The 25,638-nt window shown below is 36.8% G+C and overlaps 3 protein-coding genes across 10 annotated transcripts in view; 1 reads left to right on the top strand and 2 right to left on the bottom strand.

Moving 5' to 3' along the window:
* The window catches only part of LOC116160495 (protein prickle-like), a 316,299-nt gene that overhangs the window by 275,327 nt on the left and 15,334 nt on the right, over nucleotides 1-25,638 (top strand). For all 5 annotated transcript variants that reach the window (XM_031473701.1, XM_031473700.1, XM_031473702.1 and 2 more), the window contains one exon: nucleotides 20,221-20,485. In XM_031473701.1, the coding sequence (XP_031329561.1) occupies nucleotides 20,261-20,485 (225 nt within the window). In that variant the 5' untranslated portion in view covers nucleotides 20,221-20,260. The remainder of the gene's footprint in view (nucleotides 1-20,220; nucleotides 20,486-25,638) is intronic.
* Nucleotides 4,884-16,278, bottom strand: LOC116160498 (neprilysin-2-like). Of its 3 annotated transcripts, none has more exons than XM_031473709.1 (10): nucleotides 16,139-16,278; nucleotides 15,952-16,091; nucleotides 14,748-15,226; nucleotides 14,545-14,697; nucleotides 14,297-14,496; nucleotides 14,096-14,248; nucleotides 13,790-14,036; nucleotides 13,602-13,743; nucleotides 5,270-5,505; nucleotides 4,884-5,221 (listed from the first exon to the last, which is right to left on the bottom strand). In XM_031473709.1, the coding sequence occupies exons 1-10, from the start codon at nucleotides 16,156-16,158 to the stop codon at nucleotides 4,916-4,918; spliced, it is 2,076 nt and encodes a 691-aa protein (XP_031329569.1). In that variant the 5' UTR covers nucleotides 16,159-16,278; the 3' UTR covers nucleotides 4,884-4,915. The 3 variants fall into 3 exon arrangements, with proteins under 3 accessions (XP_031329569.1, XP_031329570.1, XP_031329571.1); XM_031473710.1 differs by lacking the exons at nucleotides 13,602-13,743; nucleotides 13,790-14,036; nucleotides 14,096-14,248; ... (1 more) ...; nucleotides 14,545-14,697; nucleotides 14,748-15,226 and adding exons at nucleotides 5,556-5,697; nucleotides 5,742-5,988; nucleotides 6,039-6,191; ... (1 more) ...; nucleotides 6,485-6,637; nucleotides 6,688-7,166; XM_031473711.1 differs by lacking the exons at nucleotides 4,884-5,221; nucleotides 5,270-5,505 and adding exons at nucleotides 12,834-13,287; nucleotides 13,337-13,554.
* On the bottom strand, nucleotides 16,287-19,035 carry LOC116160497 (neprilysin-2-like). Of its 2 annotated transcripts, XM_031473708.1 has the most exons (11): nucleotides 18,897-19,035; nucleotides 18,709-18,848; nucleotides 18,611-18,663; nucleotides 18,182-18,547; nucleotides 17,984-18,133; nucleotides 17,728-17,936; nucleotides 17,528-17,680; nucleotides 17,237-17,483; nucleotides 17,022-17,184; nucleotides 16,753-16,973; nucleotides 16,287-16,701 (listed from the first exon to the last, which is right to left on the bottom strand). In XM_031473708.1, exons 1-11 carry the CDS (start codon nucleotides 18,911-18,913, stop codon nucleotides 16,399-16,401), a joined length of 2,022 nt encoding a protein of 673 aa, XP_031329568.1. In that variant the 5' UTR covers nucleotides 18,914-19,035; the 3' UTR covers nucleotides 16,287-16,398. The 2 variants fall into 2 exon arrangements, with proteins under 2 accessions (XP_031329568.1, XP_031329567.1); XM_031473707.1 differs by having other exon boundaries at nucleotides 18,182-18,663.

Below are 25,638 nucleotides of genomic sequence, written 5' to 3'. Positions count from 1 at the left end.
TTTATAGTGTTTTAGTTTTGTTTAATAGATATTGATATAAATCGAACCCGAATTTATAAATCACGTTACAGTATATTAAGAGACAAGTGTATAATCGAGTTGCAACGTTGCAAGTGCTTTCAAGACCACTTATACACGTGTTTCTTATAGTATTTTTCATTATACCCGCAATATAATTTAAAAATAAGGCAAATACAATGAAATCATGTTGATGCTATACTCGAATACATGTCTAATTAAGTGAGCTGTGTGTTCGTAATTCCATGATTGCCATCCAAATCCAGTAAAGCTTATTATAAATAATATGAAAAGTTGTTTTCGTGGATGAATAGGAAGCTACTTACGAACAAAGTCAAACTATCATCTGGGACTGAAATAAAAAATGTTCTTAGGTCGCTTTCTGTAAATGCAGAACATTTCTTTGGCTTTTGTTTGCAGCTTTCACAAGCCCGCGTAATTTAGGGTATGCTTCCAAATCTGTTCCACTTTTTAATCACAACATTGTTTGAAGTTTCGAATGAATGCACCAAAGGATAGAAGATTTAAATACCTTTGACATGTCCTTCATATATGCCAGCATTATTGGTGCATTTAAGACTTTGTTCGTAAGTACCTTCCTATTGATCCACGAAAACAACTTGTTATATGCTTTATAATAAGCTTTTCCTGGATTTGGATTTTACACTTACCAACTTTTCTTTAGATTTTACAAACCATTTAATTTTTACTTTCCGACTACATACAAAGTATGTATATAAAGGAAAGTATTGTAATCGTGATAAATTTTCGATATGCCAATATTGCGTTTTCTGGACGTTTTGAAGCACACAGACTCCAAAAAAGTGATTTTTAGCTTGACGTCTGTGTGGGTGGTTCGTTTTTTGTGACCACGATAACTAAAAAACCCCTGAACAGATTTGGACTAAATTTGGGGTGGATATAGGGTGGTATGGGAATCGAAAACGTCCTATTTTGGTTTTGATCCGTAACCATCTTCATGGTTGCTGAGGGTGTCAAAAGTTTAAAAGATCCATAACGGCTTGAAAAAAATTTTTTTTCTTTTTTTAACTTACACTGGCCAAAATGGCTTAAAAAACTCTACAAAAAATTCATTACAGTTTTTTGTGAGTTCCTTTGGTTTTGAGAAGTTTTTAATTGAAAAGTTAAACTATTTATTTTATATTTTTAATTTGCATTTTCCTCTAAAAGTAGGTAAGCATCAAAGTGAAAAATGTTAATTACAAAAAAGAAGGATCTTGATGAGATCTACAAAAAAACTTCTACACTTTTTGCGTCGGGTTCAAAATAAAGGCGCTAGAGGGCATTTTCTAAATGTTATACTATGACCAAAGATAATAATTGCAATGACTCTATTATAAAAGTAGTCGGAAAGTCAAGTCAGGAGTTTACCTGACAACTAGTTTCAACCGAAATCGTTCTATTGACAAAGACTGTGATCTTTATAAACAAACGTCAAGTGAAATTACCATGGGAATAATGGAATTACGAACACAGCCCACTTAATTAGACATGTATTCGAGTATAATAACGTCAATATGATTTCATTGTATTTCTCTTCTTTTTAAAATATATTGCAGGTATAATAAAAATACTATAAGAAACACGTGTGGGTATAATTGGTCTTTAAAGCACTTGCAACGTTTAAACTCGTTGAACGTTCTTTAAAGACTTGAATATACGAGTACATTCGTCTCTTATTATACCATTTTGGGTTAGCCATTTCCTTCCAGAGTTATTACTGATTATGTGCAGAAAGAATGCGCTTTCGTCGGCCGCGAGTGACCACGTATATACTGGTTTAAGATTAATCTTATTACTTTACGGGCCTTATAGCTGAGACAATCGTACAAGTAAAATGCTTGAGTTTGAGTTCGGAAATTAAGATCACAAAATCGGCTGTTGCAGCAAGAAACACTAAATTTTGCAAATAAAATTGCGAATGCCTGTTGAGGTTAGCAGTTTTGTAGAAAGTACCAAAGGGATGATCAATTTCCGGTGAAAATGGGACAGGGGGCCGGGTGGTGGTGGAAGTGGAACGTTGAATTTTATGTTTTTACTTTGGTAAGAATGTGGGATGGAGTGAGGTGTGAAACGATTCATTGCGAAGTTAGGATTATTTGAACAGTGAATATTTAGTTATGGAGGTGACGTGAAGCATTGTGGAAGGGTAAAGGTGAGGAAGCTTTGGAGTAAGTGTGAAGATGTGAATAAAAGGTGATAGATGATACAAAAAAAACATAAAGAGGTATTGAAGGAGGTCTGAGGGAGGTTTGGAGCACGTACAATGAAAATGGGATGACAGAGATGTGAAATGATGAATAATAAATCCTGAAGGAGACGTGAAGGCGATGTTAAAAGAACGTGATTGTCAGTGAGAGAGAGGATATGTGAACTAGACTTGCAAGGATCCCGAGGGACATGTGAGTAAGGTGTGATAGAGATGTATGTAAAGTGGGGTAAAGCGATATAATAGAAGTGTAAAAAAGGCCTAAAGGAGGCGCGAAGATGGAGTGGATGTAAAATAAAGGAATCATGATGAGGAAAGCGTGCGGGAACGTGAATAAGGCCTTTAATATTTCGTTCCATTACTCTTAGAAGAAAGTAGAAAAATTCTTCAAAATCAGTACTATTGAATAAGCCAGATCAAAAGTCGAGTTTATGAATACGGACAAATCTCTTCCTAAAATGCGTATGTGATTCTTCTTCTTTCTTCAATAATCTCGTGTTTCAATACTAAGTTTATTTGGTTCTTCTTCTTCTCCTGACACTCATGTGGTTTCCCCTACTCCTGATCATTTTAAGGTACGCTTAAGCTAAGCTTCACTTAAATTGGTCTGTGCAAACGGCCATTATACATTTATTGGTAATTAATTGTCAATAAATAAATCACGCAATTGGATTGGATTGACTTTACATTATTGTTTTAATAGTGATGAGATGTACTTATTTTATTTTGTTTGGTGTACATTTCTTAAAAAAACTTAATAGTTATGCGTACTAATTTGGAAGAGCTTTTTTACGTAAAATAGTTTAAGTGAACCATATCTATTAGCATTAGCTATTAGTACAGGCGGTAAGTGCATCGGTCTAAACATTTTGGGGGGGAAATCTGGATTTTGTTGAAATGTCTCAGGTTAGGTGTCCCGAATAACGTACTAAAAGTGCAGACCCCCAACTGCGCCGCTCATCGAGCTGTGGCACGTTTTTGCCCCCCGAAATCAGTTTTTCGTTAATATCTCGAAATGTAGCAGACTTAGAGAAAAACTTTTGAAACAAAAAATGTTCCTTGTAAAATTTCCTACACGATAGCTTACTTGCAAGTTAGTCCAGGCCTAACCGATAGCCTACAGCGTTCTTTTGAGTAGTCTAATATTGAGTTCTTTGATGATTTTTTGTACTTATGGTTGTATGGACGCCTAAATTGATGAAAGACATTGTTGCGTCCCCAAACTAAAATAAAATATCCTTTCGTTTTTCCTTTAATGAAAATACCCTGTACATAACCGTTTTGCCTTGCCTGTATATATTCCTATTTGTTACGTGTGCGCGCATGAGCCGCAGAAGCGCAATATGTGTACTCGTCGCGCAGAATTCGTCCGATTCTTCGCTTAGAAGCCATCGACTCAACTACGTTGAGAAGTCGCCGTTAACCAATGGCCGATTAGCCTTCGTCGTTCGCATATAGATCTCGATCGATCCACAACGGGTCAAGATGTCGCCGTGCAGTTCGCAACATCTCTTCCTGCTCTTCGGATTCATGTGTCGTATTCTGTGGGCGAGAAGGGCAAATATAAAAAAAGGCCGGGCATACTGCATAGTGAAAGCATTTCACCTAGAGCCCGTACGATATGAATACAGGCCCGTCAATTTATCCCCTACGATGTTTCTCTTCTGTTTTTTTGCAAATCGTAAGCAACTGAATATAAAGAAAACAATGTAAATGGTTACTTCTCACATTAAAAGTTTTAGGGCATTAAATTCTGCATGACCTGAATGAGACTATATTTTACATATGTATTTAGGAAAATTTAAACTTACTTTTTGGTCATACCATCTATCCATCTATCAATAAAGTGGTCTATACAAAAGTTATAGAGTAATAAAATCAAGACAAGATCGAAAGTGGGACCACCCGATTTTCGTAAACTTACACCTTAAAATTTGTCACATTTATTGCATTATTTAACTAAAATACCACCATAAGAAGAAGATATGCCAAGAGCATCTGCTTACGGAATTGATGGTGGTGACCATAACTCAGGAACAATAAAATTGACAAACAATGAAAAAGAAAGTCTTATTAGTTCTGTGAAGGTTTCTCAGTAAAGCAAGATAATAAAGACGCAGACCACCTGATCACGGTCTTTGGAGCATTACCGGAGCATGAAAAAGTTGTGGTAGTTGGGGAGGATACGGATCTACCCATCATGATCATTGCCGTATCACAGTATCAGCAAATATATATATTTTTTTAACCTAGAAGGTAACTGGCAGACAACATCAGAAGTCTGCATATTTCTCCACGCCATAAGTGGATGGAAGAGCACAGATAAATATTTCTATATTCGAAAGCCCACAGTCTCTTCTTTCCACAATTTTCTGGAAATGCAACATGGGGTGTGCAGGTGGTTGGGGGTGTTCTCAATGGTTTGTGCCTCCAACCAGATGCAATTCACTAACCAGATTTGAGCAAGACCCGCACTGCATATATGGGGCGACGGAAATTACAGACTTTGAGGAGCCGAGTGCCCCAACAACAACGTCGACGTCTGTCAAACTTGTGTAGCTCATCTATTTTTTTCTCTTTTCTCTTTCAACTACAAATTTTGTTATTTTGAAATATAATCGTCATTTATTTAAACGAAAGTAAAAACTGAACGAACACAACTTTGAACTAGAAAATATTACATTTTCTTTCAGGATTCATTTCTGAATTGAGCGCACAGTTAAAGTCGGTCGCAAAGTGAACATTCTGACGAACAACCTCGTTCTCAGCGTACCAATTCCTTGGAGTCTCGTACGTGATGTCGTAGCACGACTGTGAATATGTCCAAATCCAAAAAAGTTGTCCCGGAGTGTAATCCAGGCCGATTAGCGAGTTTTCTTGATCATCCTTGAGCCATTTCTTATACGCTTTATAAGCTAGTGTGATGCCAGTGATTTCCCCAATTCTACTCCGTTGTGTGTACTCACTGTACAACTAAAATTGTATTGTTTTCCAATATGACAAATTTTTGTTAGTGCAAACCTGGCTAGGATCATCGGATGGTTTCAATGCCTGAAGGCAACCGGTCAGATTTTTAAATCCTGTGTGCAGCAGTGTTGCCCATAATTCACTGCTGTTTTGACGTACCTTCATGTAGGCCGTATACGTTAAATCATAGTTTAGAGCAATTGCTATTGCTTTCCCAATACCCCCGAAGTTTAGATACATCGGCCACATTGGGTTGTAATACATTCCTTGTAGAAATCCAGTTGGTATCACTGCAAAAGCAGTAGGTAGTAAATGTGATGTTACTTGTAAAGTAGCATACTGATAACATGCTCGCTTCGTATGTATATAATATGCCCATTATGGACAAGGGGGAGCATAGATGTGTCAATTCGATCGTCGTTTCGTTCCAGCCTCCTTTTCTTTCGAGCTTCTAAGTAGATTTTTAAAAACGGTTGGTGTATCTAAAAGTAGTGTTAGGAAAGTATAGTCATCCGATAGCGCTTACATTCGCCAATGGTTTATACTTTCCAAATGCTTTGACCATCTCATCCTCTGGTGTTCCTATGATTAATTTTAAATCGTCCAGCCACTTGCTTACGTTCCTATAACTATTCTCATCTAGCCACGACGACTGTTTTAGCATGTTTTTAAATTCAATGAAAACATAACCGAATATTTTCTTGATTCCTTTACGCATTGTGTCGGTGAAGTATTTTTGGGCGTAATTAACGTGCATGGGTCTTGGACTGAAACTGATCTAGTATAATGAGGATGTCAAAGTCGCTTTTACAGTATACTATACATCTCATACATAGCGATTCGGCATTCTGCCGTCTCATCATAGGGTGCGTAGCCTTTAACACACGCTATTTGATTAATCATATCAACAAATGTTGGAGATGTCAGCCGCATTATTTCTCCCATCGCCTTCCATAATATGTAGTTGGCAATTGCTCTAAAATCTATCAAATTATTCTTATTAATAAAAATTTAACGAAACCTTTTAGAAGTGTGGATCAGTTCTAATAGGCGATCCATGTAATCTGGATATGGAACGCTCACTTGGTCCTCCATTGTTATATTCTTTGGCGATAATATTGATTCGAAATAGGTCACCCAATTGATTTGGGGGTAACGACCTTGAAACTCGGACAGTGGAAGTGTTACTATTTCGCTAGAGTTGTGCCCAACACGCGTAATCTAAAAAGTTGAAATTTGATGGATTTTATTGCATAACGATACGGTTACCTGATGCAGTCGTCCAATAAATTGAAACACTGCCTCCACTTCTTCACTCGCTTCGGTTTCACTCGCGCCGTAAACCATGGCGCTTCTTTTTAAGAAATGTTTGTACATGTACATGCTATTCTCCCGAGGATCAAATGTTTCTACGTACTTAATCTGCAAATTCATCGTTTCAATAATACTCCACCACAAGCAGTAACAAGTACTTGAATGGTTTTAGAAGTTGTGTTGCGTTCTTCAGTTAAGTAAGTACCGAACAGTATATGGTGCTTCAAACCCATACCTTTCAATTTGATGAGAGTTTCGGGCCAGTGAAAATACTCCTCATTCCAAGCCGTTCCCATCAGTACAGGCCACCCGTTTAAATCATTCATTAACGATTTGACTATTTCTAAAGAGACGCCATTTCTTTGCTCGTTAACGCACGCTTGGTGGAGCATTTTTTCGTCTTTAATCGCCTGGTGGTCGTCTTCGTGAATGGGCTCCTCTAGTACGTGTTGCATCTGCCTTTGGATCTTTTGGAATAACATATCCTCGGGTACATTTTTGTGGTGCAATCTTTCTTTAAGTTTACCGCAGGCAAATTTGAAAAAGTTATCGCACGGTTCGATTTCCCTATCCACTTGCTTGATAATTTCGGATGCAGCTATGATACATTCGCGATTTTTGCAAACGAAAACGTCTTCTGAAAATAAGCCAATTTCGCAACATTTAGGCCGCTGTTACCTGTCACCTGTACCTATCAAATTATTTTTATAATAGTGTCTTATTTTTTAGTTTTTTGCAAGCAGAGCGGGCAAAACAAAATGACAGAAAACTTGACACCCCCAACAACTGAAAACCTAAATATTATTAACTTTGACATCATTAGCACCTCAATAGACGCATTTTTTTCCGTTATTATTTTATAGCTCAGGAATTTTAGATTAAAAAATAGATAAAATTAGTCTCTAACTTTTTGGTGAGGGTTAGTGTATGATGCAATAATTCGTATAATTTTAAGTTGTTTTCTTTATACAAGGTGGCTATTTGAAATCGAAACAGAGCCTATTTTGGGGACCTCAAAACATCTACAAAAATACCTCGGACCCGTCAATTTTTTATTCAAGGAGGAACCATTTTTTTTGCTAGCTTCGCTCTCCTGAGGGCAAAGCCCTAACGTGGGTGACAAGCGCCCCCAAAATTTTAAATCGAATGGGGGGTCGAGTGATAGCTTATTTTGAAGGTATTTTTATGTGGATTATAACTCTTAAGTTTTAAATCGCTACTAATTTGCCTAGCCGATACAGGGGCTAATAAAAGTTACAAAAACGTGTCAACATTTTCTTATGAAAAAATGCTTGTAAATGAATTAGTTAAATAACAAAAAATAATTACAGCAATAAATACAAAACATGTTGTTCTCCTACATACTTTTTGTTGTTGTTTTTTTGTTCTTTTTAACACTCGTAGGTACCTATGCCAATTCTGCAAAGGAAATCTTGGTTATTGTTGAGAGCGTTACTATAGTAGAATTTTTTGATTTAGTATTAATAAATTTTTTTTTAATTCGCCCCCTTCAGGTACCTCGGATTTGGAAAAAACGAGTTACAAAATCCTTTTTTTTAAATATTTTTTATTTTATTTTATTTTTATCCCTCTCTTGTTTTGGGCCCTCAACAGGCATGCGCCCAATTACAGAGTGGCCCGCATAATGCTATTTAGAGGTGCCTCTGCAGAAGGTCTTAAGTTGGTCTATACTACTCCGGTATTTACCTTACGAATTAGGAAAACTGCAGGAAAACCTAATTCGGAGCAGCCGGTAGAATGCTCGGAACTGGCCTAAGGTAATTTCCATCTCCGCCACAGATGAAAAATTCACCTCAACCCAGGTTCGAACACCCGACCTTCGGATTTATAACCCAATGCTCTACCACTGAGCCATAAATCCGACATATTTGTAAATAACAAAATATTAAGTAACGGAAATTAAAGAAAATTAGATTTCCTACAAAAAACCTGCTTCGGAGTTAAATAGGCATCAAGAGTTCGAAATATTCAAAGACTCCAGATATAATAGATACAGTTGGAGAAGAATTTCTACTTTATCTTTATGGTTAAAAAAAGTGTAATTTAATAATACACACCAATGTTGCGTGCAGTTTCGTAACAAAAGCTTACCGAACCTATCATCGTTACCGCCAACGAAAAACGCAGTTTGCTTGCATTCTTTTCGCACTTACTGTCAGATACAGTTATGGTATGGGAACAAAAATGGGCCTTAGACTGGGATGGAGAAATTCATAGAATGAGTTAATGCCAGTTCCTACTTTATATGACGCAGCTTATAAAACTAGGCAGAGTTGGCGCTGCGTTACCTCAAACCCGCTGCATAAACAGCCAACTAGCTCAGGGTTGGACAATGAAAGCTTGAGATCTGTCACGGGTTCATTCGGTCTAGGGATATGGATCTTCGTAACTTCGTTACCACTTACCAATAGGATTGAACGCCACTCAATCACTCGCCTCGTATGAAATTGAGAAGATACGAGGGTAATAATAAAAGTAAAATCAATTTAGGTACCAAAAGAAATACTGGTGTATTCTCAATATCAAATTGCAAAATAAAGTTGTCTTCGCAATTGGGTAGCGAATCCCACAAATATAAAATATTCACCCAATTATTCAAAATTATTAATCCCGTGACTCAAAACTCTTGGTAGATTAAATGTGCAATTAATATTCCCCAACTAATCAAACCCCCAATCGAGAATGATCGATTAGCAATTCATTGACTATCTAAATAACAAAAGGTTCCCAAAATCGAAATGAAATACAAAACACACGTAACTCAAGTTAATAAGAGGGCGAAGAAACTAACTAATACGAATAACGATGCTAACAATAAATTATTAAATTCGTCGGATGTCTAAAAAGAATGTCTCAAGATAAGGAAAGCATTAGCAAAATTGCCACGTGTAACAAATACCCATTCAAATCCTCAATAACGAGATCAGTGCAAAATCGAAACATCCTCAACTTCGAAATCACAATTAAAGATGAATCGTCAAAGATAGAACAGCTTCTTAATTAAAAGTTCAATCCACCTTAAAGGAATTAACATAGGAATTAACAATTTAATATTGGGATCTTTGGGGATATTGAACAACTAGTAACACAAAAAAGTCAAAAAACCAGTAACTGAGTGTGTTTACGGATGTCTATACGAGAATGTAATAGGGAAACACAATTTCGCTTTTGAGTTTTCGATGCCTATATCTTCAAAACCAAAGATCGTACAAAAAAACTATCACAGAACCTTTCTAAAGTCGTAATTACCGCTCTTTAATTTTGATAACTCTGTTTTTTTATTAACATTAATATTAATCGAGATAGTAACTATAATAATTGAAAAAAATATAATTGTTGGGCCCTTTTTAGAGTATAGTGGCTTGATTAATTGATAAATAAAAGAAAATTTATTCCAGCTTGTCCGGGGAAATATTTTGAACTCTTCACTGGCGAGTCGAGTACTAGGTACTACCTGGACATCAAGGTAACGCTCGCATATCAAAAATTCCCTTTTGCGTTCCAAAGCTTTCTGTTAGAATGTCAGAATTAGTTTAACGCACGTATAATGGAATTTGAGGATTAATGGACGTCAAGGTGTAGAAGAGATTCATTAGTCTCTAATTATCCTGTCCGTTCGTCTGTCCGTCCCTACGGCTGTGGCGCTACTAGATCTGTTCTATTTTGTTCGCGATTTGGTTGATTATGGTGTCGAGGCCTGCATCAAGAAGGGATGTTTTTCTGCGTTTATTACTAAAAAAATGAATTAATTTTTATCATGTACCATAATTTTACACTTTTGCCATTTATTAACGATCCTCGAGTTCGTTTATAATTTTGTGTTGCTGTCTGCCTGTCCGTCTGTCTGTCTGTGTGCACGATAATTTTGTTAGAAACGTCCGATCGCTTTGAAAGTTGGTACACATGTTCTTAAGGATATAATAAAGGTCACTATTGTTTTTCGACTACGTAAACAAACGGGCCAAAAAGTTACGGCCCAAAAACTACCCAAACGTCCAAAACAGTGTTCCTTTTATAATTCTTGTTACAAGGAACATATGAGTGTCCGTCCCGTTTTCTGTGTAAATATTCCTTCAAAAAATGTCGCAGAGCAACCCAAATTTGCACAATCCAATTTTTTTATTTGTTAAGATATTTAAATTTTGTATGTAGGTACCCCGAATAGAAGTCATTCAAAGACTTTGTTTTACAAGCTATGCTGATCTGGTTGGGCAGAATCAACTCCTTAACCTTTCCGTACCGGAGCGGGGTAACTCAGTTACCCCCAGAGATGCTTACACTTTTCTTTCAGGGGTTTAATGGCAGTGTTCTTCCTTGTAAGCCTTGATCGGTCAATTTTACGTGAAATATGTCATTTTAAAGAAATTGGCGTTAAATTACCTAAACTAAATCAGGTTATGACCGTCAGGGTTGGTCGGTTACTCCACCTCGGTTCCTATGATGCTTAATTTACGCGCAGTCGTAAGTATATACTATAAGTCATTTAGTCACTGCATGTCGAAAGTTGCATAAAGGTGGTATATTGACCAAAATGTAATCAGTTATATCCTTGACCATTACTTATTACCGACAACAGATTTGGAAAATTCGAAACCGTTCGCGAGTTATCATGTACACAAGCGGACAGAGTTATCATGTACACAGACGGACGGATTTCTTGGTTAAATGACTGAAAACGAATTTGGCTTCGGACAAAAACTGTGGAAATGCGTTTTTGTAAATCGTAGTCCGTAACTATATCAAAATTGTGTAACAACAATTTGGTATTTTGGTGGATTCTTGCTAGCAGAAATACACGGGATGAATGCCATGTTAGTGGAGAGGAGAAGGTAATTTTTTTTCTTTAAATAGTCAACATTTTCGACTAATCACACGTAAATTTGGGTATCTATTGCGTGACGTTTTTATTGTTTGTTATTGTATTATGATATACAATATGTCCGAGGTAAGGAGGGTCACTATTAACGGTAAGAGATATAATTTTTTTTAGTTTTGAAATATTTTTAGATTTTACGAACTATTTTTTTCTGATGGTGGTGGTTAATATTTGAGTTAGAGCAAAACCAATGACATCTTCATGACACCTTTGCATGGTTACTTGTTTCCTTGTGTGCCAGTCACGAACTTGGGCGCTCAAGCATGTGCCGAGCGAGCCGAAGGCAGTCACGAACCAGAAAATGATTTCTGCTTTCTTAGTGACAATATGAAATACTAAAAAGGCAAAAAATTTAAAAAGACGCTTTTCGTCAACAGAACACAGTAGAATCTGAACTCGAAAGTTAAACATAACATTTTCGTTAACAAAGTGTTGGGATCATTTCAATATTCATAGTTCTCAATCTATTTTTAAGATCCCAACACTTTTCAAAACTTTCATTTTTGGATTTTTAGTTTACATTCTGTGTCCAGTTGACCAACATTGTTTCATTAAAGAGTTTTTTAATTTCGTTCAATATTTTCATTGTTTTATGATCTTGCCTTTTCGTATTGGGTATTGTGTTGAAGTAGTTATGTACAAGTACGTGAGTGGCTGAATTTACTAATTCCTTTGGTTGTTTCCGTTCTCGTGCATTTTTTTCAATTTTGAGATTCTTTACTATATTTCAATTTAAGATATCACATTCACTCTTCTACAAGTTTACTTCTACTTACTAAAGATTGATAGCGCCAGAGAGCGTCTCAATGGACAAAAAAATCGAGGCGTAAGCACTTTATAGTTATAAGACTGGAAATACCAGACCCTTTGGACCTTGTGACATCCTACATTCACGATTAGCATTGGTTTGACGAAATATAGAAATGAAATAATTTATCAAATTTAAAAAAATGTTGCATCGGCGGGGAATCGAACCCATGGCGCCCGCGTTGCTGCCACAACGTTAGTCGAACGATGACGACGACGTCGAGCATCAATGTATGGATGTACCTAATTTTTTTTGTTTGGTGTTACTTAAAAAAAATGTGCTCTATTCTAATTATGAATATAACAATTGAAATTTGCAAAATTGTTCTACGTGTCTCCACAAAAAATGTATTTTGGTCGCAATATCTATCTATGTACATACATAAATGTGACCCCTTTTCACGTAAATTATTAATGAGAGTAACGCCATGCAACTCAAGCAAAAAAAAATTAAAATGAATAGAGATAATTGACAGATAAAATTAACATACAGCCGTCTGCCATATCACATCCAAGCGACACAATCTATTTACACCCACAGGTTAGTTTCTCGTCTAAAATATTTGTTTGTTGTAAAATTTAAAACTACCTTTTAGTGATACTAGATAATGGCTGGTGTAAGGAATGCTCAATAACTAAAGTTAAACTAAACGAGTATATAAAGAAAAAGTAGTTTTGAATACCTATATCTTGTATTTTTAATTTTTTGTCTCTCCAAGTAAAAAAACTGAATAAATACAACTTTGAACTAGAAACTATTACATTTTCTTTCAGGATTCATTTCTGAATTGTGATCACAGTTAAAGTCGGTGGCAAAGTGAGCATTCTGACGAACAACCTCGTTCTCAGCGTACCAATTCCTTGGAGTCTCGTACGTTATGTCGTAGCACGATTGCGAATATGTCCAAATCCAAAAAAGTTGTTCCGGAGTGTAATCCAGGCCGATTAGCGAGTTTTCCTGATCGTCCTTGAGCCATTTCTTATACGCTTGATAAGCTAGTGCGTGGCCAGTGATTTGTCCAATTCTATTCTGTTGTGAGAACTCACCGTACAACTAAAATTGTATTTTGCAATGCTATATGCCAGTTTTTATTGGTGCAAACCTGGCTAGCATCGTCGGATGATTTCGTTGCCTGAAGACAACCGGTCACATTTTTAAATCCTGTATGCAGATGTGTTGCCCATGATTCACTGCTGTTTTGTCGCACCTTCATGTAGGTCGTTAGAGCAACTGCTATTGCTTTCCCAATACCCCCGAAGTTTAGATACATCGGCCACATTGGGTTGTAATACATGCCTTGTAGAAATCCAGTTGGTATCACTGAAAAATCAGTAGGTAGTAATGATGTTACTAGTAAAGTAGTATACTGAAGGTATGTTCGCTTCGTTTGTATATAATATGTCCACTGTCGACAAGGTGGAGCATAGATGTGTCAGTTCGATCGTCGTTTCGTCCCAACTCCTTTTTCTTTCGATCTTCTAAGTAGATTTTTAAAAACGGTTGGTGTATCTAAAAGTAGTGTTAGGAAAGTATATCGTTATCCGATCGCGCTTACATTCTCAAGTGGCTTATACTTTCCAAATACTTTGTCTAAGTCATCCTCTGGTGTTCCTATGATTAATTTCAAAGCGTCGACCCACTCGCTTACGTTCCTATAACTATTTTCATCTATCCACGAAGACTGTTTTAGCATGTTTTTAAATTCAATGAAAACATAACCGAATATTGTCTTTATTCCTGTACGCATTGTGTCAGTGAAGTATTTGTTGGCGTAATTAACGATCGAAGGCCTTGGACTAAAACTGATGGTTTAGTTAAATTAGAAAGTCAAGGTCTCTATTACAGTATACTATATACATACATCTCAAACATAGCCCTTTGGCATTCTTCTGTCTCTTCGTAGGGTAAGTAGCCTTTAACACACGCTATTTGATTCATTATATCAACAAATGTTGGAGATGTCAGCCGCATTATTTCTCCCATCGCCTTCCATAATATGTAGTTGGCAACTGCTCTAAAATCTATCAAATTATTCTCACGTATAATAACAATTTAACGAAACCTTTTAGAAGTGTGGATCAGTTCCAATAGGCGGTCCATGTAATCATGATATGGGACGCTCACTTGATCATCAATCGTTATATTCTTTGGCGATAGTATTGATTCGAAATAGGTCACCCAATTGATTTGAGGGTAACGACCTTGAAACTCGGACAATGGAAATTGTACAATTTCGCTAGAGTTGTGCCTAATACGTGTAATCTAAAAAGTTGAAACTTGACGGGGATTATTGCACAACGACACAGTTACCTGACGCAATTGTCCAATAAATTCAAACACGTCCTCCACTTCTTTACTCGCTTCGGTTTCATTCGCGCCATAAACCATGGCGCTTTCTTTCAAGAAATGTTTGTACATGTACATGTTATTCTCCCGAGGATCAAAAGTTACTGCGTTTTTAATCTGCAAATTCATCGTTTCAATAATACTCCACCACAAGCAGTAACAAGTACTTGAATGGTTTTAGAAGTTGTGTTGCGTTCTTCAGTTAAGTAAGTACCGAACAGTATGTGGTGTTTCAAACCCATACCTTTCAATTTGATCAGAGTTTCGGGCCAGTGAAAATACTCCTCATTCCAAGCCGTTCCCATCAGTACAGGCCACCCGTTTAAATCGTTCATTAACGATTTGACTATTTCTAAAGAGACGCCATTTCTTTGCTCGTTCACGCACGCTTGATAGAGCCTTTTTTCGTCTTTAATCGCCTGGTGGTCGTCTTCGTGAATGGGCTCCTCCAGTACGTGTTGCATCTGCTTTTGGATCTTTTGGAATAACATATCCTCGGGTACATTTTTGTGATGCAATCTTTCTTTAAGTTTACCACAGGCAAATTTGAAAAAGTTATCACACGGTTCGATTTCCCTATTCACTTGCTTGATAATTTGGGATGCAGCTATGATACATTCGCGATTTTTGCAAACGAAACGGTCTCCTGAAAATAAGCCAATTTCACTACATTTTTCCCGCTTGCTGGGCCATCGCAATGCCTAGATTTTTTAATTGTCGGATACTTCGATCACACATTTCTAACACAAAGTTTAAAATTATATCTACATCAAATTATTTTTATAATTAGCACTTGTGCCTTATTTTTTAGCTTTTTGCAAGAAGGACTGGTGAAATAAAATGACAGAGAACTTGGCACCCCGAGCAACTGAAAACCTAAACATACTTCAATAACGCAAAATGACCAGACCAAAACTGACATTTTTTTTAATGTTATGGCGGCCAGTTAGTTTAATGTCCGTAGATGACATAAACTATTAATGATCCTAGCTAATTATTTATTTCACTGTAAAGGTCCGCAATAAGAATTTTCTTAATTAATCAGAATTGATTGCAGAATAAAAAATGGTGTGTAAAATGGAAAAATCCGATTTTTTTACATATTTCGTAAATTTCAACATTTTTATCTTTTCTAGAATGCGCATATTGGCCCTCCTTACTTCGGACACAGTGTATATTACAAGGTATTTTTACATGTAACTAATTAATTAATGTAAATTTTGAGCATAACATCCCACTGTATAGGTTTTAGGCTAAAAATTCCAATCCCTATTCAAGAAGAAGTTGTTTCCTTGAAGCGCGCTGACATTTTTCCCTAACTCACACTACTAAGATCAACTAATTAGCGAAGAATGAATTGTTTAAACTTACCGTTTGTTGTAAGACAGAAGTCGACGATAAAACCAATAAGTATAGCACCCACAAAAATAGAGGCGACGAGTAATTTCTTTTCCAACTTTGTTCTTTGTTGATAACACTGTAGCGCATCCCTCTCCTCTTCATTACCTGCACTTTGGTTAAAAAAATTAAGTAATTTCCGCCAAAATGTCAAAATTACCTAGGCATAAGTTCTAGCATAACGTCGTTTTCTGGTACAGAAAATTTCACTCTTGCTTTGTTAAATAAAATACGTAAGATTTAAAATTACATCTAAAATTGACTGGTTAATTAAATTTCCGGTACATACACTAATAGAGGTTCACAAATACATGTCATTCTCCAACTTTAATTGAATAAACTTTTTGGCATTTCGAGTTAACAATACAGTTTGCAAAACGAGAAATTTTGTTTATGATATGGGTTCGGTTAGTTTTCCGTTTAGAGAATTTCACATCTGTTGGAGGAAGTCATTTTGGAACTACCGTCGCACTCAAAATCTTTGGCAAAATTTATATTTTGTCTTATAGGCTCGTTGTAAACAAACAATGTGAAACCGTAATCGTCTTCGTGACAGGAATCCGTCACAGCGGAAATCCAAAACAACTGCTTCGAAGTGTACCCGATTCCCTTTAATGGTTTTTCTTCGCGATTATCTTTCATCCATTCTAGATATGCATTGTAAGCGACCTTGAGACCGGTGATTTGGCCCACCTCCAATTTCTTGTAGTCGTAGTACTCTGCCTGCAAGTTTGGCGGTTTAGCAATTGATCTATACCTTTATTCGTGCCGTACCATGAGGTCGACTTCGTTTTTATGACGGATGCAACTGGTGACTTCCTCAAACCCCTTTTTTGTTTCTTCCGACCAATCTGCCGCATCGTCTCCAAATACATGCACTCCAGTGACCATATTAGCAAATGTAGCTCCAATGTTTTTTCCAATCGTAGCAAAGTTAACGTACATTGGTTTTTCTTCGTCATAATACCAATCTTGTAGCATTCCTGCTGGAATAACTAAAAAAGAGGTTAAACGCGCCCTTACTAATAATTCAGTACAATTACTTATAGTATTTCTAGATCGAATGTAAATAGTTTCCACATCAGTTATGAAATTGAAGTATACAAAATCATGCATCCATCGATCCTTTGGCAGAACTGTATACGCTACCTCATTAACTACCGAATTTAGATTTAAATACATTTTCAGAAATTCGTCTCTCGATTTCTACAACAATTTAGTTCAGCTACTATATTCGTGTGTTGGCAAGATAAGTAACCAGCTTGTTGAAGAACTCGTCAAACATAGACACATTCAACGTCTCATGTTGTAGCCCAATTATTTCGGTCATGGTGTTAAAACTATTCGTTACATTGATTTTATTACCTTCACTCATCCATGTAGAAATTTCAAATAGTTTTTTAAACTCCTTTTTTACCCGATTAAAAATGTCTGTAGCTTGTGTTTTTGATTCGCTAGTTAAATATTTCTTTGCATATGCTACATATAAAGACATGGGACTGAAACTAAAACCAACCTAGAATCTTTGCATAAATTAGGAAGCTAATACTTTTGTCGGATGAATCTTTTGCACATTTCTAAGCGTGTCTTCCTCGAGGAACTCCACAGGCATTCTTGAATGTTGTGCATTTCAATGATATCGGTTGTTAATACTGGCAAGAGATCCTCCACCGCACACCAAAACATATAGTTGGCGATTGTTCTGCACATTCCTTTCAGTTGAGTTATCAGACACGTGAATAATCTCACCTCTTAGGAGTCCTCTGTACCAAACCCAGAATAGCCTTAACGCAATCCGTGTGCCTGAAGGAGAAATACTCGTCCATCTTGATTATGTTTTCTGATTTCGTTAAAGAGTTGAAATAGTGCAACCAGTCCAATTCCGTGTGTATTTTCTGAAATTCCCTTGCAGGGAGTTGGGTTATTGGATGAGAATAATTGATGTACTCCTCCTTCAACTGAAAATAAAGCACGTTACGATAATGGTTCATGCAAATAACTTAACTTTATCGATGTTCCACATGAGATCCATCACTTCTATCATTTCGCTATTGGCGGTTTTTTCTTCGGCACCAAAAAGGGTGGCCACCTCTATTAACATTCTCCGCTGTATCTCCCGAGTACGCTCGATTAAAAATTGATATGGTGGCAGTATCTGAAGAAGAGTTAATACAAAACGATAATTGATCGATGACTAGTTTACTTTTATAATTCGTTTGTTTGAGTTTTCACTTTCAAACTCGATGGTGTAGCGCAGAATCTGCATGTGGTTTAAACCGTGTTTGTAAAATTTGGGCACCCAATCTAACCAGTTGAATTTGGTCTCGTCCCAGCTGCTACCGACAACAACCGGCCATCCGCCCAAATCTTGAAAGATGCCCTTCAACGTTTTGAGCCCTTTGGAACCGTTCTTATCTTCGATACATGCTTGGTAGAAACGCTTTTCGTAGTTTAAAATGGCGGGGTCAGATTGGCGAATAGGTTCCTCTAACAGATTTTGTAACTGCTTTTCAATTTTGTAATCCAGTAACCTTTTGGGGTGATGCTCTCGGGGAGTTACGTTTAGGACCTTCCCACAGGCGAAACGAAAAAAATCGTCACAGGGATCGACGCTTTCGTCAATATGACTTACAATATGCGCAGCCGCCACGACGCAATTTGGAGTATGACACGCTCTTTCGTTTTCTAAAAATCCAACAAACAAGGAGAATCGGCGAAATTACCACTTACCAACGTCAAATGTCACCATATTGATGAAAAAACCCAAAATGGCCGCACTTGCGAGGATTAGCGCCACCATTAGTCCTTTTTCTAGTCGTGTTCGGCGGCGAATCCATGCCGAATCATCAATTTCGGTTAAAAAGTCCGAACTGAAATTTTATACTTAGGTTGGAAAGATGAGAAAATTATTCGGGTACCTGCGATTTAGTTCCATTGATCAGTCTGCAACATACTAAAGCGTGTAGGATTTAGAAATTAGCTCATCACATTAAATGGCGACGACGTTTATTTACTTTAATTTCCGACTGCTGGTTAATTGAATTTCCTGGCAATTTTACTACTCAGGGCGACCAGATAAAGATCACATCTGAAAGCTTAATACCTACCTACATCGCGTCTACAACGGTTACGGTGATTGTTCAATTAAAGGACACTTAGATTTTTGAAAATCCTTTTTGTAACAATTTTAAACTACCATTTCGTCGTATCGCATAAATTTGGGTTTATTTTGATAAGGTACCTATAAGAAAGATATAATCGCTCTGCTCTGTTTGAATCTAGCTTGATTTTCAAAGTTTCACCCCCTTTTTGGAACCAATTTCTTTTTTTGGCATATGCCTGGCGTAATCGCCTCTCCTAGAATTTAGTCAACTGTCGTGGGGATACTTTTGTTGCCATTGCGCTGGGCCGCGACATATTTATGCCAAACAATGTGGTGGATTTTGTGGATTGTGTGCGGGGGGGGGGGGGGGGGCTAACACTGGGTGTTGCCCGCCTCGAAAGGGCCGTGACATGGGCGCTTTATGTCCCCCAATTGTTTTCCCTGCTGCGTCCTTGAGCGTTTCGCCGATCCTCTAATTCTAGATATCAAGTATCAATTCTAGCAGTTATCCTTATGTCCTTGTTGTCTTGTTGGTTGGATCCCTACACTGTCTTGACCTCGCAATTTAATTAGATCCCCGCGCGTTATTTGTGTCTTGATAAAGACAACTTCCGCTTAACCCTCGAATATAAGTTTGAATTATGCCTCGCGTTACAAAGTTACGAGTTCGTTACTTAAACAGCACTTAAATGCACGTCTGCACTTGTTGCCGACCCGAAGTCGACGTTTCATTTTCTAATCAAATGTAAACATAGATTGTCTATTTTACTTTTATTAAACTAACATTTTATGCCACAGATTCCATTTTGTATGTAAAGTTGTATGTACAACAGTTAATGTTTCATGGCCCCTCGATATCTATCGCGATTTCTGGAATATTCGCTATTAGAGTGCAATAAACAAAAAATTGCCCTTTCGGTATTGACAATACCTATCTACTTTGAAATGTTAACCGACTTCAGCAAGAAGTTTACTAATTCCTCATTACAGAGTATACTTTTTAGTGGAAATGAATGTAGAACGAATATCTTTTGTAACGAACAAGTCAAACAACAACCGGGATGTGGGATCTTTAATGATAGATCCCTAATAGAAAAAGAATTTTGTGCATTTATAAATACTTTCTCTCTTTGTTTCAGATCAGTATGCCGTAATTACTGTCAGTGGTCTGAAAGCGGTATGACATCAAATGAGGGGGGAGTAAACACTCCCCTTTCACCGCCAGCTTTGCCATCTCCTGGTGGAAAATTGCCGTCCTTAGATCCAACCGATCGTTTACTGGGCAAAGGATCACCTTTTGCGCCCGCAACGGGCGACCCACAACGACACTCCCAATCGGATGACGATTCTGGCTGTGCTCTGGAAGAATACACGTGGGTTCCAGCTGGGCTTAGGCCTGACCAGGTACTGAATTTATTTATACTGCAATTATCAATTTTCATGCGCTTATAATACATTTATGTACGTAGAAATTAGTTCTCATAACCAAATAGTTCCAGTAATTTATTTATAATTTGAAATAGTTATTGCACATGCAAAAGAACAGTGTTCATCTGCAATTAAGATTGCTAAAACCGGAAGGCTTCTCTATGAGTAGGTATTACACATACACAATGCAGATTCTCAGGTACTTTCGATTCAGTTCTTACTTCAACTTCTCACCCTCAATTACACTCGTAGTTCCTCTTTATTTTTGAATTACTTCCATTAGTTAACATCTTGAGCTGGCGTTTACTCTATTTACAGTCTTAATAATCAATTACTCGTGATTCCATTGCACATTTCCAAAAATAGGATCAAATTCAAAATTCATTATGGAACCTCTTTGTACAGCTTTCCCTTTATGGCTTCTTTCGCTCAGCAGCTACTTTAAAGGATTTTTGAGACAATTCTGAATGAGAATGTGACATTTTAAAAAGTTTGTATGCCCACTGAATATAATATTGCATCTAGGGGCGATGATCCGACGTAAATGATGATGGAAGAAAATTACAATCGCACAGCTTTAGTAACTAGTATGATAGATAGGAATAACACATATTGGCAAATCACGTTTGTTGTGTCTATTATTTTTCAAAAGGGAACCCTTTTTTGACAAGCAGTTTCGAAAAAAAAAATTCTTTTAAGAACCTAACCAGACGAATGCAATTGAAAATTAATAAAAATACATAATAATTCATTTACTTCTTACAGTAAAAACTTAAACAGTTTACATCGTGATCTAGAATGTCGCAGAAATCAAAAAATGTAAAAATATACAGGGTGTCCTAATTAAAAATTCAAAACCGGATCACTTCCGGCGAAACCTGATATAGCCAGGGCAGAAATATGCAAAAATCTCCTCTTCCCCTAGACCACCATTGAATTTTGTTCAAATTTGGACTTAAGTAGTTTGCAAAAACCGTTTCTTGGTGCATTCATATACGACGTTCCAGTGTTGAGGTCTCGAACCTTACGCAAACGAACGGACATATCTCACATTCTTTACCACAGAAATATTCGTGTATCAGTTTCAGTGTGGAGCTTTATATTTCAAATCGTTTTTGAGATATCGTGCGAACGGCCGCTACTTAATGACGGATGCGTCACGATTATTTTAGGAAAATAAAGAAAGACGAGCAAAGAGCGCACCAATAGCGCATTTTTCTCAAATTAAATTTGGTCTAAATGTAACGCGCTCTCCATTTTCTAGAAGCAGACAGAAATATGACTTACAATAATTTTAATTAAGGGCAGCCTTGACTGAATTTTTTTAGGCAACCCATTTGCAATGTGTTTGTTTACATACCTATCAAGATTGCTAAAAAATGTATTTCACTCGGAAAACAGATGGGTGAATTTTGACAATATGTAGGATCTTGGACTAGTCGCACAAGCTCCGCGTCCGTATGAAAACCAGTGTCAGTTTTGTAGTTACTTAGATCTATGATTTTTCTCATCTAAAAAAAACAAGGTAATTCAAATTCTCAGTTTGAAATGGGGGTTGCTTTGGTAATTTTTGGCTCTGGAGAACGATGTTTGTAAAAAGCGAGGTTTTATTATAAAAATGAAAAAAAGGTTTTCTAGAGCATTTTCCGTTAATTGATCAGTACTTCCCGAAAGGTCATAACGGACTATTTATGTGTACAAAGGAAAATAAGTTAATCTTTTTATAAACAAGAAACTTAGAATTGCGCAGTTGGTGCATGGTCACCCCTGATGTTTAAAATATACGATATGTTTGCCTTTACTATAAGAATCTTTGGTTAAAATTTAAAAAAATATCTATAAACAAGAAAATTGGCATTGCGCAAATGAATCATCGAAATGTTTCTTGACTCCTGTGCCAGAGCTATATAAGCTACCGAATGCAAACATCACGAACTAAATATATTGAAAACTGTAGGAGTAGTAAGTCCTCGAACGGACGGACGAACGGACGGAGAAAGTGGCCATAATAGCGCCTTCCAACATAAGTTTTTCTATGCTGTGAACTGCATTCAATGGGTTATATCAATTTCACGCGAGTAGTAGGTAAGTCTACTAAGAAACATCCCTTTATTTTAGTTAACGTTATATATTCACAAGAAGGAACTCAATACGGTTGACGTTTGCCATTCAAATGAAACTCTGGGGAGATCCATCTAACTTTTATTGTAAAATGACGGACCTTTAGCACCACTTTCAAATCTCGGTAACCATCGAATCGTACAGGTTAGTACGAATAGAACTCCAACTACATTGTGATGATTCTTTGATGTGTTTGGACACAATCGGCCAGGGAGCTGAATAAAACGAAGAGTTTTGTGGGTAAGAGAAGGCAAGAAAAAATAAAATATATTACGCACGAGAAAACCAGGAAAACCATCGTGGCGCCAAAAAACCTGATATAACACGCATATGCAAGAAATAAATCAACTATAACAAAATGTAAGGGAATAATACGCAAATCAAACATCAAACACCTCAAATCGTACAATAAAAATTTGCTGTGACTAGCACTCAGTCGTTTAGCCGGAAATGAGAGTACAAACAGACCGACAGACCGCCACCATCAAGATTTTTTTGATTCGGATCTTGATGGTGCTTCAAAACGTGTAATTCCGTAAAAAAAGTGAGAGGTCATTTTTTTACCCCAATGCAATACCTCCCTTATATCATGCAGGTGGTAAAAATCACATATTGAGTCAAATGCAGTTAAACGAATTTTAAAAAACGAAATCATAAATACAAAATGCAAACAATATAAATCAATTTAGATAAACAACTTGTAAAATGATAAATTGCATGTATATGAAAAACATCAAAATGGAATGGTTCTATGCCAGCATCGGCTGCTATCAATTTAATATGAAATGTGCATGTGAGAATGCAAGCAGCAAGTATTCAAGGTAAAGTCGATTATCGCACAATGAAAACCCACATACTAAACCGAAGAAAAATTAATTATAGGGCCCCTATTTTTCTTTTGCTTGCGCGCCAACCGGCAGCGGACACGAGACTCATCAAAACCATACTAATAATATATATAAATAGGAGAAAGGCATAACCTATACATTATAAATAAATAAACATGATTCGGGTACTTAAAACACAAAGTTTGAGCCCACCATGTTTCCATAAACAAATATCAAAGTCTAATGCAAAATGTAAACACTAAATTGTGACACGAAATTTAAAGATTAATGTACGAGAAAGAATAAAATGATTACTAACTGTAATTGCACTTTTCAAAACAAAATAATAATAATGCCTTTATTGAGGTGCAGCTATAAAATATTGGACAGAAAACGACAGGAATAATACCAACTCAAAGAGAGGAGTTCAGGTTGTAATAAAAATTATTCGTTGCTCTTCCACTCAACCCATAATTATTGTTTAAATGATATATATGCGTTATGTAACAAGAAAAACTTAAACAAATAAAACAAAACATAAACTTTACCAGCAGTAACAACTACGATTCTAGCGCACTACCTGACCAGATCCGAATTTAGATACTGACAGGTGTACAAATGTAAACGTGCGTACTGACGGCTAGTTACCAAAGTTGGTGTATCAGTGAATAACAGTGGTCCCTTATGGTACACCTGTGATGAAACTTTCAAATGTGGATATATTGTTTACCACTTTCAATTAAACATTGAGTAACCCCTACAAGCTTCGTCGCGAAAATCCCTGCTCTCGGCATCTACGCAGAACGGTCAAAGTCTTAGGGTTATCACCATTATTGTATATAGGGCGTTTCGTATTTTATCCATACGTTTAGGCATCAGAAAGTATGTCACCACAAATTTTACCAATTTCAAAAAAAATTAACGAAATTACAAAAGTAATAAAGAGCAACTTAGCATGTTTATTAACCAGCGACCCAGCTCATTCATGGTGTCTGTCCGTCTGTTTCTATTGTACAGTAGGAATAGTAGGCAGCAATTCCATAAGGTGCCTTAATCTCACCATTAGTCGTGGTTCCTTTTTTCCTTATATTCAATAAGCAAAGCGCCCTCATCGTCCAAAAACATGGTCGCTATTAATTTTTCAGGTAAAGGCTGGGTTTTTGGGAGTAGAACCACTGCATGATTCCTATTTCGTGAAAGGTTCCCATTGAAATAAATACCCCTGTTTCGTTGCATGTGATAATCCGCGAAAAATTCGTCAAAGCGTCCAAAAACCTCTGACAATTTTATTCCTTGTTAGTTTCTGCTCTGGAGTAAGGAGCCTAGGAAATGAGTAGAGACTTTTTCATGCCAAAATCTACGCGTAGTCTTGAATATTGTAGTTTCAGATACTTCTTGTACTTTTTGAAGTACCGGTTATCCTGAATCGAGTTTCGATCCCATCGAAATTATTTCGACCAATATTTTCCTTGAGAATCAGATGGACCGTCAGTACCGTACACATGCGTTATTGGGTAACTGGGCGAAGACTCATTTTTCGAAACCAAAAAATAGTCCCAAAACTGCCCAATGTTGTGGAACCGTACGGAATTATCATAATTGAAAAACAAAGGTCAAACTGTGGTCATCAAATTGGTTTGCATGCGATTCCTTATTTAAACATCGTAACAATGTAATGGAAAATGAACTGGTAGGTACCCGTTATACAAATCGTGTACTTCCCAGTTCAATTAATGAACTTTTAAATTTTAGTTATGCGAAGAATATTGAACAGCTTCTCCACCGTAACGTTAGGCAACGAAGCTGCGGTTAATTTCATTTTTGTTAACCTCTTACGTATTAATTCCAGCAACCTGTCTGCAAAATATGAGTTGCATTCAATTTAAATCGTGACCTACCGGTAATCGAGTAGCGGTATTCTAGATTCTATACTAAATGCTTCCTTTACGGGTCTGCTCGACTGTATTTAAATCCTTGCCCACTTATGGCTTATGCAAATAGGTGTCTTGTTAGTTGACTTCGTCTCCACGTAACCACGAGATACGTGCAAAAAATACCATTGTCTTCGTGAAGAAGATTCACTGGTTCGAAACTGAAATTTGATCCAAATTGTTACACACGACGTGTTTTAGGTGTAATTTTAACCCGAGCAAAATGCACGACGGCGACGTGAAGGTATTG

This window comes from Photinus pyralis, unplaced genomic scaffold (genome assembly GCF_008802855.1).
Source record: "Photinus pyralis isolate 1611_PpyrPB1 unplaced genomic scaffold, Ppyr1.3 Ppyr1.4_LG1, whole genome shotgun sequence".
Classification (NCBI taxonomy): Eukaryota; Metazoa; Arthropoda; class Insecta; order Coleoptera; family Lampyridae; genus Photinus; species Photinus pyralis.
The sequence above is the reverse complement of the archived record's forward strand: the minus strand, read 5'-3'. Positions and strand labels throughout refer to the sequence as shown.